We start from the raw sequence: 19002 nt of genomic DNA on the forward strand, positions 1-19002 counted from the left end.
ACTCTGTTTTCTCTTCCACCATTTTCTATTTTTCTTTCAGGCCTTCAAGTTGTATCCCAGTTTTCGATTATAAGGTAAATTCTACTATTGCAATCATCTTTTCATGTTTAGACAGTGTAGTGAGTAGAGTTAGGTGGGGGCGTTCATAAATTCATAAGTGATAGGAGCAGAATTAGGCTTTTCGGCACATCAAGTCTACTCTGCCATTCAATCATGGCTGATCTATCTCTCCCTCACCCCATTACCCTGTCTTCTCCTCAACCCCCCCTGACACCCATACTAATCAAAGTGGGATTGGGGTTAGAAGGGAAAATAAAGAAGAAAAATAAGTATTCCTGTATCCTGTATTATTTTGGTTTCACTGAGATTGACAGTGTTTCCGTTAAAATGGCTTTTAAAGGCTTTCCACCAATAGTGCTGACGCTCAAATGCAGGAAGGAAGCTAGTGTTTTTTTTCTCCATGGGGCATGGATCAATGTAAACATGCAGCAGAACAATGAGGGTGAGATGGATATACAACTATCAGAGAAAAATGTTACACCAATATTTTATTGCAAACTGATGCAATTCATTTATGAACTGACTGGCACAATTTATGAATTGTAAAAGTAGAGATTCAAGGAATTACATCATTTCCATAAATATTGCATTTATAAAATTCTGTAGCTAAATTTGCCACAGACTTTACAATGATTTATGCAATGGCAGTTGTGAATAATTCATAAAGAACTGAAAGGATCAATTTTATTTTATGACTAAGCTTTTACATAATCTGTCTCGGATATTACTTTAATACAATTCAATATTACAGTCAGGAATATATTTATTATCGTCGCGGGGCTGGCCGAGTCCGGAACGGTTGGAGCGGTGGAGGAGCGCTGCTGCTGCTGCTGCCGCTGCTGCTGCTGCTGCTGCTGCTGCCGATGCCGCTGCTGCTGCTGATGCGGAGGCTGCTACTGCGGGTCTGCGGACGGTGGCACCGGGAGCCCGCGGATCCCTGGAGGGAGACCGCTTTTCGGGGCTCCTGCAACGGCGAATTCTCCCGCCCGTGTTGCGGGGTTGAAGACCTCCTGGAGCGGGGCCTGACACCACCGCCCCGCGCGGCTGGAATGGCCGCGGGACTTTGCGAGCGCACACCGGGGGCTCCAACACCAAGACCCGGTGTGCGACCTCGCACCACCCGGCGTGGCTTCAATGGCCGCGGGACAATCGCCATCGCCAGCCGGGGGCTTTGACTTTGACTCTGACATCGGGGGGGGGGGGGGGAGAGTGCAGTGGAGAGATAAGTTTTTTTTGGCCTTCCATCACAGCTATGTGATGGATGTTTATGTAAAATGTAATTATGTTGTGTCTGGGGTCTATTTGTGTGTAATGTATGGCTGCAGAAACGGCATTTCGTTTGGACCTCCAGGGGTCCAAATGACAATTAAATTGACTCTTGACTCTTGACTCTCTTGATATTTATTGTTCCCACGTGAGAAAGGATTTGGAAATATCTGCATTTTGATTGGGATCTCCCCGAAGAAATGCCAACAGTTTGACAAGTGTATAATGCAGTTACTGAACCTCCTAAACCTGTGACCACCACGAAAAACAGGGTCAGCAGACGCGAGGAGAGTCAACCACCTGCCTGACTGGTCCAAGTCACCCACCCATCTAAATTTACTGGCAGGACCTCAGTGAGGTATTACTGAGTGGATCCTGCTGCTGATCTGTTCCAGCTGAGTGCAATTGGCAAATAGCAGATTCCTACAATGTACCTGCACTGCTTAGTTTAGTTTAGAGATACAGCGCGGAAACAGGCCCTTCGGCGCACAGAGTTTGCACCGACCAGCGACCCCTGCACATTAACACTATCCTACACACACTGGGGACAATTTACACATGCACCAAGCCAATTAACCTACATACCTGTACGTCTCCTTCCTGAAAAGATTACGGAGAGTTGGTATGTCAAGGAGGACTCTCTCGAACTCTACAGGTGCACAGTAGAGAGCATGCTGACCGGTTGCATCGTCGTTTGGTTTGGCAACTTGAGCGCCCAGGAACATAAAAGACTGCAAAAAGTTGGAAACATTGCCCAGTCCACCATCGGCTCTGACCTCCCCACCATCGAGGGGATCTATCGCAGTCATTGCCTCAAAAAGGCTGCCAGCATCATCAAGGATCCACACCATCCTGGCCACTCACTCATCTCCCCACTGCCTTCAGGTAGAAGGTACAGGATCCAGGTTCTGGAATAGCTCTTCCCCACAGCCATCAGGCTACTAAACTCAACTCAAACAAAACTCTGATCGTTAAATAGCCCATTGAACTTTGTCTGTTTGTTTATGTGTGTATATATATATATATTCATTGGTATATGGTCACACTGATCTGTTCTGTTCTGTATTTATTTATGCCTACTATATTCTGTTGTGCTGAAACAAAGCAAGAATTTCATTGTCCGATCTGGGACACATGACAATAAACTCTCTTGAATCTCTTGAATCTAGAGTCTTGAATCTTGTCTTTGGAGTGTGGGAGGAAGCCGAAGATCACGGAGAAAACCCACGCGGTCACAGGGAGAATGAACAATCTCTGTACGGATAGCACCTGTAGTCGGGTTCGAACCCAGTTGTACAATTACTGAATAGTGTTAGTCACACACTTATTTCAATAGAAGGAATATTTGTGAGGAAGGAAGGCAAGTTTCAGTTAACTTTTTTATTTTCATTAACTACATTTACTTAAATGCTTGCAATTGTTTTTATGTGTTTTCTAGTGTTTTAAGTATTTTTTAATACATTTTCAGATTGAATAAATATTTAAAAAAAACTTGAGAGAAACAGATTTAATTTCTGTTTTGTTTTTGGGTTGTGCATGAATTTTTATCGTCGAGGGAAGTTTGTTGGTTGCATTAGCTTGGTGGCATGCTCTAAATGACTGTGAAGACTTTCTTCAGTAACTTTATTTTTTACTTCCACCAAGCCTCCTGCCATTAGATGACACCATTTATAGTAGGAAAAGCCTGTGTTTAGCAGACAGGTGAAAGTACAGTGCAGATCACCAGAAAACTCTGGGCTATTGTGTATTAGATCAAAACAAACATTTCTTGAGTACTCCTGGAGCTGTAATCATCCAAGCAAGTGGAGGATAAATTACATAATTCCTGACCTAGGTTTCTTATGCGGTAAGATTTGCAGGTCTTCTGAGATAACTCACCCAATGCAGGATACCCAGCCTCTGCTCTGCACTTGTGTCCATGTGGCTGGTCCAACAAGATTTCTGCTAACCATGACTTCACTTCTCTTCCCTCCCCACCATGTTATTTACATTAATATGGTTGAATGGACCCTCGCTTATGAGGCCATTACCTGGCAATGTTGTTATTTGCCATGCTAGAACACCTCTGAAAATGTTTTGTTTTGCTGTATGCAGGAAAGTGCTTCATTTTCCGAGGCATTACTAAACCAATAAAGATTCTAGATATCCTAGTTTTCATTATGAATACAATACTGACACACTTTGGCCCATGGCTCTTCTGCACACCTGGCTGTGACATGCTTAACCCACAGACCTTTCACCACGAGGAAATTTTCATTTATAGGTTGTAGCCAGTATCTTTCTTTACAGGAAATTAAGTCCATTTTATCAGACTGTTAAAGGATTATTAGAAAGATGAGAAATTAAATCATGTGTTCATTTCTCAAAAGAATAAGAGCTGTGGTCAATACAATAAGCTTCCCAGAAAGTCACAATCTAATTTTTATTTGGCACATGTATATCTGTCTCATTTGATAATTCACTGCATAATATTAAGTTGCATCTAAATGGATTAAAATTGTCTATTATCTATTCTGTTTCAGATGTAACATGTCAAATGATGTGTTGCCCAATTATGCAACTAGACATAAATACCTGTGCAGTTTTTGATGTTGATGGCATCTCCATAGTAACCCGGAGCACATCGTTCACAGTGGTTTCCAGTTGTATATTGCACACAATGGCGGCAATATCCAGTTATTTTATCGCAATCATCAAATATTAGATTCGGATCAGAGTTGCCATTGCAGTTACATTTTCTGCAACTGTTTTGGGATGATAAAGGTATTCCATAGTAACCAGGTGCACACCTAGAAAAAAACACATATCATTTAACACCACAAGCAAATGCCTTGCCCCTTTTTGATGATGCAGATGTATTCTTACATATATGGGACATTTATTAAAATAATTCGCCTTTTATTTAAAGTGGGCTAAATTACGATTGTTATTCCTAGGAAATGGAACATGTTCTAAATTTCTACTGAACACCATTACGAAGTACCCTGGGATCAATTAAACGAGTATTTGCATGTAATTTAAACTCTCTCTTCAACACTCAAACAATGTTCTACGTTCAGGCTCCAGAGCAATGAGTGGATTGGCCAAATAACAAGCACATTTCTGCCAAAGTAGAGTGAGCCAGAAAATAAAGCAGAAATTTATAGTTGTGCATGGCTAACTTTGCAAAAATAGTATTCTGTAATCTTGCTTCCCATTTGTTGAATGGCATGTCCTATATTTGTGGACTAGATATATTCCAAATATGTGCATATTTCAGTCCATGCATCCTTTTAACAACATCATAAATCCTTATACATAATTGCCAATCAACTTCCCTGGCAGCGTAATTTAAATATAACAAGAGTAGGTCTATTATTATAATTTTAATTGTTTTGAGGGATAACAAAATACCCTTTTTATTTCCCTTTAGTCTCCTTTATCACTCTCTCATTTTATTAATTTGGTCTCTCCTTATCACCCAAGTTGGCATTTAATTTAGACTGGAAATGCTTTTTTTTGCTACCTGAAGCAAATAACATCAAGGGCGGAGCCGCAGGTTCGATCCCGACTATGGGAGCTGTCTGTATGGATTTTGTACGTTCTCCCCATGACCGTGTGGGTTTTCCCCGAGATCTTTGGTTTCCTTCCACACTCCAAAGACTTACAGGTTTGTAGGTTAATTGGCTTGGTGAATGTGTAAATTGGCCCTCGTGTGTATAGGATAGTGTTAATGTGCGGGGATTGCTGGTCGGTACGGACCCGGTGGGCCGAAGGGCATGTTTCTGCGCTGTATCTCTAAACTAAAACTAAACTAAACTCATGGTTGTTCACCATTGTGATATACAATAGTTAAGCTGAGTAACTGTAAAATGTGCGGAAATGGAATTGATGAAATGCTCCACAAGACATTGCATTGGAATTAACTTTAACAGCTATAACATGGTTCATGAACTATCCTATTATTGATGGCTAATTTTGTGTGGGTGAAAGATCATTTAAATTCCTATCTTCTTAGAAAGAACTTATAGCTTGGTGAGATTGCAGTTGCATCTAGTAAAATCATTATTTCAGTTATGTTATATATTTTTTAATAGAATATTCATGCCCTTTCTCCTTAAATAGCAGACTTAGTTACCTATCACAGTCTGCACTATTTTCACTTCAGGTTGGAAACAATTGTGCGATCCATTCAATCAGTTTACCAGGCGTTTATGTGATCATTATCATTAAAATTCAAAACCACAAATATCCATCTAATTTATGGGACAATCCAAGTTTAAGTTTCGTACAGTAAATCTAAGCAGGTGGAAAGAATAGTAGGGTTTTGTTGATAGCATGGGATGAATAGTAGAGGGGGGGGGGGGGGGGGGAGGTGGGTCATGCATAGTGTTACATTTTTTAAATATACATAAATATAAAGCACTTGTAATACACGACTGGAACTACAACCTTAGGGCAACAACTCTGGTATTACAAACACAAGTCAGGTCAACATGAATCCAGCAAACCGGGTTTAAAAATCTGGTTTAGAAAATACTGACCTTTCACATTTGGGCCCAGCATAATTTTCCTTGCAAATACACCGCAATTTATCAGATTTAATCGTACAGGAAACTGCAAAACTGTAAATAAAAATAAAAATTAAAAAGGTGCACATAAATATTATGTTTTCATGGTTTCTGGTAGATTTTGTATCAGGCTTCACATTGTGATGTTAATATCATAATAATTTATTGAGTGAATTTCATTTATTATAATTTAACATCCTTGATGTTCAATGACATGAACAAATTCATCAAATCGTTAGATGATCCGCTAACTTTTCATAATGAACAAAGGGCATTAATTCTATATACAACAAGCTGCAAGCTATATATAATAATTTACAAAATAAAAGCAATTTTACTTAGTTTCTCAGTTTACATCTCAAAGTTTTTTTTACATATCAAGATTCTCACAGGCACCGAGATTTTCTTCCACTCACTGTAGTCCCTTAGATAATATTTCAGGGCACATTCTAACTATTCAAAATCAATGCTACTTGCTGAGATCAGCATTTGCAACAGTTTATTTCTAACATAACACAGTAGAACACTGGAAAAGGTTCTTCAGCCTGCAATGTCTGTGCCAAACATAATGCCATTATCAAAGATTTATCTGCCAGCACAGAATCCATATCCCTCCATTCCCTGGAAATCCATCAGAAAGTCTATCAAATGCCACTATCATTTCTGCCTCCACCACCACCCCCCACAGTGCGTTCCATGCGTCCACCACACTCTGTGTAAAAAAAAAACTTGCCCTGCACATCCCCTTTAAACATTTGCCCATCTCAATTTAAAGTTTTGCCCTTTGGGATTTCCATCTTTCGAAATAAGGTTATTCTGCTTGTCTACTCTATGCCTCATTATGTTATGCTTCTATCAGGTCTCCCTGAAACCTCTGCTGTTCCAGAAAAAAACAATTCTCTTTAAAATCCCTCTGTACATCAATGCTGTTAAAGTTGTGTCATTAATGATATATATTCCTCTTACATTCAACCTCCCAAAGTATAATACCTCACACCTGCTTCGATAAAACTTCATCTGCCAATTCTCCATCCATTTCTATAGTTGATCAGTATCCCACCATACCCTTTGACAGCCTTCCTCATAGTCCACGGTCCAAGCAATCTTGGTGTCATCTGCAAACTTACTAATCAATTAATCTACGTTTAGGTCCAAAGATAGACACAAAACTCATATAACTCAACAGGACAGGCAGCATCTCCAAGAGAAGGAATGGGTGACGTTTCGGGTTGAGACCATTCTTCAGACTTCAGACTACATTGAGGTCCAAGTCATTTATAAATATCTCAAACAGATAGAACACATACTAGGTTTTGTAAGGAGATTTCCACTGAATTAAATGTAATTTCCAGTTGAAATTCATGTTTGCCTTAACTATTGATGTCACATTCATTTTTATGCAGAATCTCACATGTTTACATTAAAACACTGGAAGTTCTGTAATCAGACTTCAATAACACATTGACAGCAAATCTTCATTTGACTTTTTTTTTCATTACGTGGCTTGGAGACACTTATTTAAACATTGTTTGTCATTTTTGTTGCATTTGGCAGAAGCAAGATTGCAGTTATTAGGGCAATGTTATCTAACTCACTTGTATTTAGGTACACTTAGAGGACAAGGACAAGGCTGGCAGGATTTATAATGGCCTTCAGCGACATCACCAATGTATCCATCAAGGCATTTATCACAGTGCTCTCCTGTTGTGTTATTCTGACAATTCTGAAATGCAAAGGGATAAATTATTCAGATTTTATCATTTACTGAGTGAAATATTCCAAATCAGTTCCAAATGTAGCTAAAGTAATTTTTATCTTTGCAATATTTATTTTAGTTAACACTCTGAAATATGCGTGAGTAAATTATTCATGTAATACCAGAAAGAGAAGCAGATGCATATGCTGTTTGAATTTTCAACTTCTTGTTTTTTTACAGATTATATTTTTGTTGAGTACAATTTGCTTGGATTATAAACAATCTTAGTTCTGACATTAGTATAGATTGAGTGAAAAATATATCTATCTAGGAAAATTGCTTTATGAAAAAAATACTTGGAAAGCATTTAGAGATTGAACAAGAGGCCACACCAAAGCAGGACAAGCTGGAAGTAGTCCAGTAGTTCAGGCCATGTCTATGGTGAGGAGAACAAATAATGACACATATGACTCCTACTCTCTGTCATCATTATATTATCCCTCCCCCCCACTCCCTAACATTCAAGAATGATGACAGTTCTTATGCGCTTGTCTGAAGGTCACTGATTTTGTTCAATTCTAACAGTGGATAATGGGCCTGTCCCGCAGGTGATTTTTCAGGCGACTGCCGGTGACTGTCAAGTCATAGCAGGTCGCTGAAAAACCGGCGACTGGAACGGCGACTGTCAGAGTGGAACACACACACACACACACACACACACACACACACACACACACACACACACACACACACACACACACACACACACACACACACACACACACACACACACACACACACACACACACACACACACACACATCGCTTCCTTCACCAGCCAGTTATGCAGGTGGGGGACAGGGCAAGCGGGGGGAGCGCTGTCTGAGTGAAATTCACACGGTGCAAAGCCAATGTGATGCAGACACACACCACGATGAACGGGAAGGTTGGTGCTGTAATTATGACGATGAAAGCACAGTGTACGGGAAGGGTCACTTAAGTCCTTTAGGGGGGGGGGGGGGGAGAGAAAAGGGAGACAACTTTTAAGAAGCCAGTGATACACGGCTGTGGAGCTCGGCGGACATTAACATTAACGGTCGGTTACCCTTGGTTCTGAAACTACTGTTTACTTTTTTTTTTCCCCAATGATCCAATGAAATTCACTGATCAGCAACAATCTACAATAACCTACGATAACCTACGACCTCCTGCTGACCCACTACCACTGCACCTACCGCACGAGAATTCTCGCTACTTTCCATGGCGGCTTCATTCTGGTCGCTGCTAATTTTTCAACATGCGACCAGAATGAATCTGCAACTAGTTCAGAGAATGCGGGAACTACTCATGACCATGAAGCCAACTTCCCGGCAATCACCCGCGAACATGTGGCTACCATGTGGCGACCGTATAGTCTCCTGCAGTCGCCTAAAAAGTCGCCTAAGTGGGACAGGCACATAAATCACTGCTTCTCTATTTGTGAAATCCAAAGTCACCATTTGCTTTTATTTCTACAATAGAATTCTGATGCTTAATAAATCCAAAATGTACCATCTTATTCTTCCTTCCTATTGTCTAAGGCATTGAATTCCATGTCCTGAGGTAGCAACAATTTGCTTGTACAGTAAACCTCATTATAATGGACCATGGGGAGAGCGGATTAGTGTCTATTATTGCCGATTGTCTGCTATAATCGAGTACGGTGTATAAGTGGTAGAAAGAAACAAATGCAGTTGCTTGTTAATACACAAAAGGACACAAAATGCTGGAGTAACTCAGCGGGTCAGGCTGCATCTCTGGAGAACATGGGTAAATGTGACATTATCCAATTATAAACGAAGGCAGATTATTATCTGAACGCTGTCAGATTAGGAAAAGGGGAGGTGCAACAAGACCTGGGTATGCTTGTACATCAGTCACTGAGAGTAAGCATGCAAGTACAGCAGGCAGTGAAAAAAAACTATGGCATGTTGGCCTTCATTGTGAGAGGATTTGAGTTTAGGATCAAGGAATGTTCTACTGCAGTGAGACCACACCTGGAAGAATGTGTGCAATTTTGGTCTCCTAGTTTGAGTAAGGTAATTATTGCTATTGAGGGAGTGCAGCGAAGGTTCGCCAGGTTAATTCCCGGGATGGCTGGACTGACATATGATGAAAGGATGGGTTGATGTATTCACTGGAATTTAGAAGGATGATAGGAGATCTTATAGAAACATAAACTTCTTAAAGGATTGGACAGGCTAGAGTGTAGCCCATTTAGGACTGTGATTAGGAAAAACATCTTCACCCAGAGAGTTGTGAAACTGTGGAATTCTCTGCCACAGAAGGTAGTGGAGGCCAATTCACTGGATGTTTTCAAGAGAGAGTTAGATTTAGTTCTAGGACTAAAGGAATCAAGGGATATGGGGAAAAAGCAGGAACGGGGTACTAATTTTAGATGATCAGCCATGATTATATTGAATGATAGTGCTGGCTCGAAGGGCCTCCTACAACTGCACTGATTTTTCTATGTTTCTACGATAGGTGATGTTTCGGGTCGAGACTCTTTTTTAGTGTTTTTAGTTTTAGGTTTAGAGAAATAGCGTGGAAACAGGCCCTTTGCCCACTGAACCGCATCAACCAGCAGTCCCCGAACATTGACACAAGCCTACACGGACTACGGAAACCCAAACCTGTACGTTTTAGGAGTGTGGGAGGAAACTGAAGATCTTGGAGAAAACTCATGCGGTCACGCGGAAAATGTCCAGACATCAACTGTAGTCGGGATCGAACCCGGGTCTCCGGCGCTGCAAGTGCTGGAAAGCAGCAACTCTACCGCTGCGTCACCGTGCCACCGAGTCTTCTTTAGACTCTTGGTCTGGAACTGGGCCTGGAATCCAGGCGAGTTGACAGTCCCGGCCTGTTAGCTGCCGCGAGGGAGGTGAGGATTGGGGTGTAAATCCTGGCTAAAACAGAGCAGTAATAGCACCAAAATTTGGTAAAGGACTCGTGTATTGTTAGGCCATTTTGTTTAAGTCTGATGTACTCTGCAGAAATAAGACAAGCTGCTGAATGGTGCCAGTAAGTCTAGAGCCCAGATCAATGTTGCAGATAAGGAATGTATGAGTATTTCTTCAATTGACAGAAAGAATGAGATCTCTGCAGATGACCTCCAAGAAAGTGTAAAATGCATGAAGTTGATTGCATTACTGCAACAGCATTGTAAATATTGTAAATAATGTTGTGAGACAGTTACCCTGCTGTTTGTTGATTGACCAAAGTGTTGAGCACTGGCAGGTTTGTTTGAATTCCAGGGTAAATGTTCCATTATTCAAGTTAAGTTAGCCTCTTCCAGAAGCTTCTCCTGAAGCAATATATGGGAGCCTCTGTTATTGGTTTGGGGAACTGTCTATATGTACTGATGTAATTAATATGTTTGATTGTATTGTAAAGAGACCACCCCTATGTAGTTCGGCCCCTCAAGGTTCGGGGACCTATAAAAGGCAGCCCCCACGAGGTTTTTTGTCGATCTTCGTGACCTTTTGGAGTGTTTCTGCTTGCATGATGCTGAAGGGATTGGCCAGGCAGATACAAGGATCAAACCCGCGGTGGTTTAGGTATTGTATAGGGGAATTTGTTGTGCAATCCAAAAATAAAGATTAGTTGTTCCAGTGCTTGACTCAGTGGTTTTTGATGAACTAGACTGGGGGGTATGCTTGAGAAGAGTGTATTTACAAGGGGAGAAAATTGTCAAGGCCCTTAGGCAGCCGGAGTGCAACTACGGGTTGGCAGTGGTGGCGGGTGTCTGGCCTGGAAGTGGCGCGAGTCAGGGTTGGTGCCAAAGATAAATTGGGTGATAGCTTTGCAGTACACTGTTCAGTCTGCAGCAGTGACCCTGAATTTCCAGGTGCCTCCCAGCAATCATTTTCCATCACACTCCCTTTGTGTTCTCTCCTTCCTTGACTTCCTACATTGTTCCAACAAAACTCCATGTGAGTTAAAGTAACCACCTTGGGGAATTATCACAATAACAATTACAGATAATTAACCTTTCCATTCATGTCTCTAACATTTTAGAATGTATTATCTCTTTCCCTCTAGGACTGTAGATTTCACTCGTATCCTATTTATTCCAACCCCAATCATAACTCTTGTTATTCATTAATCTTTACTATCTTCTCTCATCTGATATTCACATCACACATCATTTAATCTCTCTTGAGCTTTGCCCCATCGCACATCTTCTCTGTTGTTTTCTCCACTCCTTCTCTTTTCACTACAATTTTAAATTTCTTTCATTTCCAACCTTTCATGGTTGAATAAAAAGATCTCATGCCTGAAACATCAACTCTTATTTCTCATTGTAAAGGGTCCATTAGGCCTGGTGAACGAGTAAGCATTTTCTCTTTATTTTAGATTCCAGCTTTAGACTTTAGAGAGATAGCCCAGAAACAGGCCTTTCGCCCCACCTAGTTCATGCCAACCAGCGATCACCCCGTACACTAGAACTAGCCTACACGCTCAAGACGTTACAATTTTACCTAAGCTAATTACCCTATAAACCTTTGGAATGTGGAAGGAAACTGGAACACCTGGAGAAAACCCATGTGGTCACAGGGAGAACGTACAACTCTGTACAGACAGTACCCATAGTCATAATCGAAACGCGCGTCTCTGGCGCTGTGAGGCCACAACACTACTGCTGCATTACTGTGCTGCGACAAAGCTTCTGTAATATATTGCTCAAACTTTGAAATTATTTTTGTTGTTTCATGAAGGAAATCTTTACTTCTGATTTAATTAACTTGTTGGGTATTTAATCTGAATGCAATTTTGGAAAGTGGAAATTGTTTTTTTGGTTTCCAGTGTAAAATGTGTCGAAATTTATTGGCGATGGGCAGTTCACAAGTCGGCACATTCAGTTCTTTTGAAAATGTGTGCAAGATGAAAATCATTGGTGGCCGATTGCCTTACACATTCTTACCACTCAAGCCAAAATTGGATTTCCATACCAAGTCTTATCGGAATTTTCACAATAAACAGCATTACATTAAAAAAATGGCAACAATTCATTTGTGTGAAAATACCTAATTTATTTACGATTATTGACTGGATGATAAAGAAGGTACTTTCTCATCATCTTTTAATAGTGTCTAGCGAGAAATATCCCACTGCACAGCATACTGACAAATTCACTGTATAAAGCGAATACAGATGTATTGGAAACAGAATCTGGAGAAGGGTCTCGACCCTAAACGTCACCAATTCCTTCTCTCCAGAGATGCTACCTGTCCCACTGAGTTACACCAGCATTTTGTGTCTACCTTCACTGTATTAAGTACTCTCTTGTTAATGCAATGGTCAATTTTGTCATGATCTTGTCATGGAACATTAGAATAGCATAGTACAAAAGAGAACAACGCTATTTGCCTGCACATAATCCATATCCTGCCACTCCCTGCATATACACGAGTCTCTTAAATGCCACTATCGAATCTGCCTCTGCTACCACCCCTGACACTGTGTTCCAGGTACTCAGCAATCTCAGTGTAAAAGTTGTTGCCCCGCATATCTTTTTTAAACTTTGTACTCTCACATTAAAGCTATGCCCTCTAGTATTTAAGTTAAATGTGTTTCCAAATTATTTTTTAATATTTTAATGTATTTTTTTTATAGCATTTTAATATTACTGATTTTAATCTTCTCTGATAATTGAATCCGTGCAGAAGTGGAGCCAAAGGCCAATGACACAACATACTGTTAACAGAACATGATGGCAACCTGTAGCTCAAGCCTCATATTTCACCATCTGAGACCTGACTGCTGACCACTTTATTTTTCAGGGTGATCATGACTGTGATGCCTCAATTTTCATTTGATTTGCAAGGCCAGAATGCATTAGTGTCATTGTAAGGCTCACATGAAATTTGGAGGAGGTTGGGTGGGATTGCAAACATGAGATGTAGGTTGAGTCCAACTTGATCTGGCCCAGATTTACACGTTTCATCCCAATAAATTGCATTTTATACTGGGTGAGGTAGTTGAAATAAGATCATGATGGAAGTTATTATGCTTTATTTTCTCTTCAATTATTTGCTTGGAGTTTCCATATGGCTGCATTTTCTTAACATGATTCATTCAAGATCACAATCTAAACCAAAATGGCACAAAAGTACAAAATATATTCCATAAACCTTTGCATTTGTGAAAGATGGGGGTGGCAATACTAATCACTGCCCACAAACAATTAATAAATTACCTCATTCTGCTTTTTCAATAATTAAGTCTGTTTGTAAGCCATCAAAGGGGCTTTATAAATTAAGCAGATTATTTTGAACTCATGTTGTTTTCCCATCTTTAGGAACCTCTACTCATATGATATTCATTTCCAAATTTCTGGAATCTAATTTAAACAGCTGGGACGTGCTGCGTTATAAAGATACTATTCTAAGATTTATTCCAGCGCAGGACTCTGCCTGAAAGACTTGCTTCTTTCCTGGAGAATTCTTCTCAAATGCCAGCAGCAATATTTCCTTCAACTCCATTCAAACAGAAATTTGGATGCAAAGCAAGTAATGTTCCCATGACAACAAGGTAGATGATGTGAATATTTACAGTAGACATTTCCATGACAACACCAAATCCAATAATTTTTTCCATTTTTACTTCCTCTCCCAATTTTGCTAATTGTGATGTCACCCCAATTTCCCACATAAACTCATATTTTCAAAATAGTTCTGCCTGAAGAGCTTGATTTGATAGAAAAAAATAAAGTATACTGAATATTTAGATACATTACATATTTATTATGCCTTAATGCACAGGAGCTCTTCATATAATGGAGTGATCATATAACCAAGAAGGTGCCCTTGAGAAAGTATTATCTTTGACTGCAACAGTTCAAAAAAGTAACATGTCATCACTTTTCTAAAGGGCAGTTAGTGGTGAACAATGAATGTTGGTCTTGACAGCAAGGCTGAGTCATATAGCGTGGAAACAGGCCCTTCAGCCCAACTTGCCCACATCGACCAACAAGTCCCACCTGCACTAGTCCCACCTGCCTGTGTTTGACCCATATCCCTCCAAACCTGTCCTTCGATGTGCCTATCTAATAGATTTTTAAATGTTGCAATAGTCCCTGCCTCAACTACCTCCCCTGGCAGCTTGTTCCATACACCCACCGCTCTTTGTATGAAATTATAATTACGATAAATGAAGTGCAGCTAGTATTGAGCTCCGATTTTGTGAAGGTTATACTGGAGTGGTCTAAGTTATAGCCACTGGGATGGATGAATAGAGGTTTGGGTATAGGTGTTGATGGTCCCATTGACATGTGACAAGGGGAAACTTCATACAGCTGGTTTACAGCATCAGCTGGCATAGTCTGGGACTTGCTCAGCCCAATCCCCATTTGGCACACACAAAGCAGGCCACACCTTCAAAGTACTTATACAATAGTGCCCCATGGGCCTTGCACAGTTGAGAGAATTTCTCTGTGTTGCTGGATAGGGAGTTCCAGGATTTGAACCAGCAAAAATGACAGGAAAATTATATATTTACAAATCGCTCAGTGATTTGGAGGAAGATACAGATGGTGTTACCACAGACCAAACCCTGGAAGAGGACAATGGGTCAAACAGTATCTGTGAAGGCACAAGTTGTAAGGTGTTTGGAATCAAAATCCTGCATCAGGACTGAAAGGGAAGAGGAATGATTCCTAGGGTGGATTTAGAGCTTGGTAAATGATCAATGGAACCAGGTGTGGAGGAGTTAATGGGAAGATAGAACCAGATGGGAGAGAGGATGTGAGGGAGAAGCTGGTAGATGTGGAGGGGATGGTGAGCAGATGTTGGGTTTCTATTTTTCTGCTACTCAATTTATTTTTGGTAGTCGAGGTCATGGGTTTCAGAATTGCTGCCAGAGTATCTTAGAGAGCAACTCCAGCTTAATAAATGGTACACACCACAGCCACTGTACGCTGGTGATGGAGGGAATGAATGAATATACTGGGTGATGGATAAGATACCAGACAAACAGACTGGTTTATACCAAAGATAGATACAAGGTGCAGGAGTAATTCAGCGGGTCAGTGTTGGCCTAAAGCTGGAGGCAAGAAAAGACCAGGACCAATCAGGGCAAGCAACAAATGATCTCAGGCAGGTGGTGCTTGGTAGGCCCATTGTTTGATTGTTGACAAGGTACGATCTTAAGTATAATCTTAAGAGGGATACCATGTGGTAATCTGTGGAACTTGTTAAATGGTTCGGGTGGAGGAAGGGAGATGGGGTGTAGGTAGAAGTTACATAAAGTTAGATAATTCAACATTTGTACTGCTGGGTTGTAAGCTATCCTTGTGAAATATCATAAGATCATAAGTGATATGAGTAGAATTAGGCCATTCGGCCCATAAAGGTTACTCTGCCATTCAATCATGGCTGATCTATCTCTCCCTCCTAACCCCATTCTCCTGCCTTCTCCCCATAACACCTGACACCCATATGAGGTGTTGTTCCTCCAATTTGTGTGTGGCCTCACTCTGGCAAGGTAGGAGGCCCGGGACAGGCTAACAGGCTGGTTTGCCTTGGATGCTGCTGAGTTTCTTAAGTGTTTTTTGCAGCTGTTTTTTGACCCTGAGTCTGAAGAAGGGTCTCGACCCGAAACGTTACCCATTCCTTCTCTCCAGAGATGCTGCCTGTCCCACTGAGTTACTCCAGCTGTTTGTGTCTCTCTTGATTTATTAGTTATTGAAAAGGAAAGAGCAATGTATGAAGTCAAAATTGGTTGTGAAGTTCAACATGTTATTGATTGCTAAAAAGGGCCTTTTAAGTGTCTGCAGCCTTGACACTTAAAAAAATATCTGCACTTTCTCTGTAGCTGTTATAATATATTCTGTACTTTTGCACGTATATTTTGCACTACCTGATGTAGTCATGTATGGTATGATTTGCCTGGATCGCACACAAAGCAAAGGTTCTCACTGGATCTCATACACATGACAATACTAAACTGATACAAATACTAATAATACACTCCAATCAAGGCAACAACATGGTGAATCTCTCCTGCAGCCACTCCAAAGGATCCATGTGCTTTCAACAGAGTGGCGATTGGAACTGCATGCAATACTCCAAATGTAGTCAACCAAAAATGTAATACATATGTATTCTCAACTTTTATATTTAAGGCCTTGACCGATTAAGGCATGCATGGCACCTGCCTTCTTTACCAACCCACCTTTTCATTCAGATTATTAATATATATTACATTGTGGGCCAAAGGGCCTATTCCTGTGCTGTACTGTTCTACAAATAGCAGAGGTTCAGGCACTGATTCTTGCAGAAAACCACTGGTCACAGACCTCCACTCCTCTACCACTATCCCTTGTCTTCAATGTCCAAGCCAATTTTGGATCCAATTTCGTAACTCACTCGCGCAATCCATGTGACTTACATTTTTTTTAAATGATATACCTTAGTTGTGTATGTTTTTAACTTGGTTTTGATGCATATTTAATAGTTAGAATAGAGGAAAGAAGCACAGACGGCTTTCATGAATGTCAGACTTATGGCTCCAGGAACACAATATCTCTCTGAAGCAGCTTCCTGGAGATTTGGCATGGTGCCTATTATTTCTGAAAAGACCCATTTTTTTTGTGAGTGACTAGCTTAGTATAAATGACAACCTTCATATGTCTTTACAATTCAGTGGTGCAACTGAGATAAGTTAGCCTCTGTGACCAGTGATATGTTGCCGTTCAAATACAGTTACATTTGTAAATGCTGTTGCTCTCAATCACATTGGCAATGCTTTGTTATAGCTTAACTCTGTCATGTGGTTCTGCTGTTAACCATATTCAGGCTGGCATAGATTGAAACCTAGAACATTGTGCATAATGCAGTGTAATGTAAGATATGATTCACTCTCTCCATGTTAGAAGTTTGTGAGCTTGAGTTCCACTCAAATATAAACTAAACTGATATTTCAATGAGCACTGAGAGATTTCTGTGCAATGGGAAGAGAGTGAGAAGATTTCTTTGGAAGAGACTGTCATCTTGGGCATTGCTTGCATTTACATTCAGAATTCAAATGTATTATGAAGGATGTAATCACAGAGCACTTTAAAAATAATATTTGATTGAGTTGAGTCTTTGGCAAGTTATGCGTAGGAAGGAACTGCAGATGCTGGTTTACACCAAGGATGGACACAAAAGTGCTGGAGTAACTAGTGGGCCAGACAGCATCCCTAGATAGAAGGAATGGGTGATGTTTCGGGTCGCGACTTTTCCTCAGACTGAGAGTCAGGGGAGAGGCTGAAAAAGAGATATGGAAGGGTTAGGTGTGAAAACAAGTCATTAAAGGAGACGAAGTTCAAAGACAATATAGATTAGATCACCTAGGGGAAGGTGACAACGAAGCATACAAAGATAAAATGTAATCAGGAGGACAGTCAGAGTGGTCAGAGAACTAGGATGGGAGAAGGATAGAGTGAGAGGGAAAGCAAGGTTTACTTGAAGTTGGAGAAGTCAATATTCATACCGCTGGGTTGTAAGCTGCCCAAGCAAAATATGAGGTATTGTTCCTCATCTGTCTTGGGCCTCCTCCACTATCAGAGTAAGGCTTTGCAAATTGAATAAATAATATTTAAATTATAAATTATGTATAATAACTATTATTATAGAAGATTATGATAAAGTGGATAGAGATGTGTCAAGTGACTGTGCAATGCAAGAACATGTCAGATACACTATAAAGTGGAAAACTGGAAATACTCAACATTTGTTTAAGTAAATGGCACAGCTAATGTTTTAGGTTGACAATATTTTGTTTGAATGGACTGATTATCGACCTGAAACAATACATTGGTTTTATCCATCCATAAATGTTGCTTGATGCACTTAGTTTTGCTAGTATTCTCACTGTTTATTTCAGATTTTCAACATCACTGGTATTTTGCCTTAAAATTCACTGATCGTTGAAGTAGCTTATGGGTTTTAACCTTCATCATTGACACTGCTGATCTAGTATGTTATCCACCCCACTATGAACTGTAATCTGCAGCAAGTGGAATAATTTCCCAATGGAGCATACATATTGTGTGTTTGTACTGAGGTTCATAATGTGGGAATAAAATGCTCTCAATTAGGTGGCTGGTTACCAAGGTACAGGTGGATATATCTAGTGTATACATATCATTCACTGATCAAAGCCTCAAACTTCTCCATGCCATTTACCTAATGAGCAATCTGGACACAGTATACCCAGGGAAAAGATTATCAGCAAATTATCTTGAGGACTGAGATGGCAATTGGAAAGATTAAAAGTTAATCAGGTGCAATGAATCTTCTGACAGGTTTAACAACCTGCAACCAGTGCACTGTATTTCAGGCCTCTGTTGATATCAGGAAGCTTGAGAATAATAAATTACTTTAGTTGCTATATTATACATTTTCT

General features: G+C 40.3%; 1 protein-coding gene across 1 annotated transcript in view; it reads right to left on the bottom strand.

Moving 5' to 3' along the window:
* lama4 (laminin, alpha 4) overlaps positions 1-19002 on the bottom strand; it is a 124748-nt gene that overhangs the window by 81860 nt on the left and 23886 nt on the right. Inside the window, exons 3-5 of the mRNA XM_055635767.1 lie at positions 7472-7599; positions 5850-5930; positions 3901-4115 (exon numbers count right to left, since the gene is read on the bottom strand). Of these exons, the coding sequence (XP_055491742.1) occupies positions 3901-4115; positions 5850-5930; positions 7472-7599 (424 nt within the window). The remainder of the gene's footprint in view (positions 1-3900; positions 4116-5849; positions 5931-7471; positions 7600-19002) is intronic.

Source organism: Leucoraja erinacea, chromosome 5, assembly GCF_028641065.1.
Source record: "Leucoraja erinacea ecotype New England chromosome 5, Leri_hhj_1, whole genome shotgun sequence".
Classification (NCBI taxonomy): domain Eukaryota; kingdom Metazoa; phylum Chordata; class Chondrichthyes; order Rajiformes; family Rajidae; genus Leucoraja; species Leucoraja erinaceus.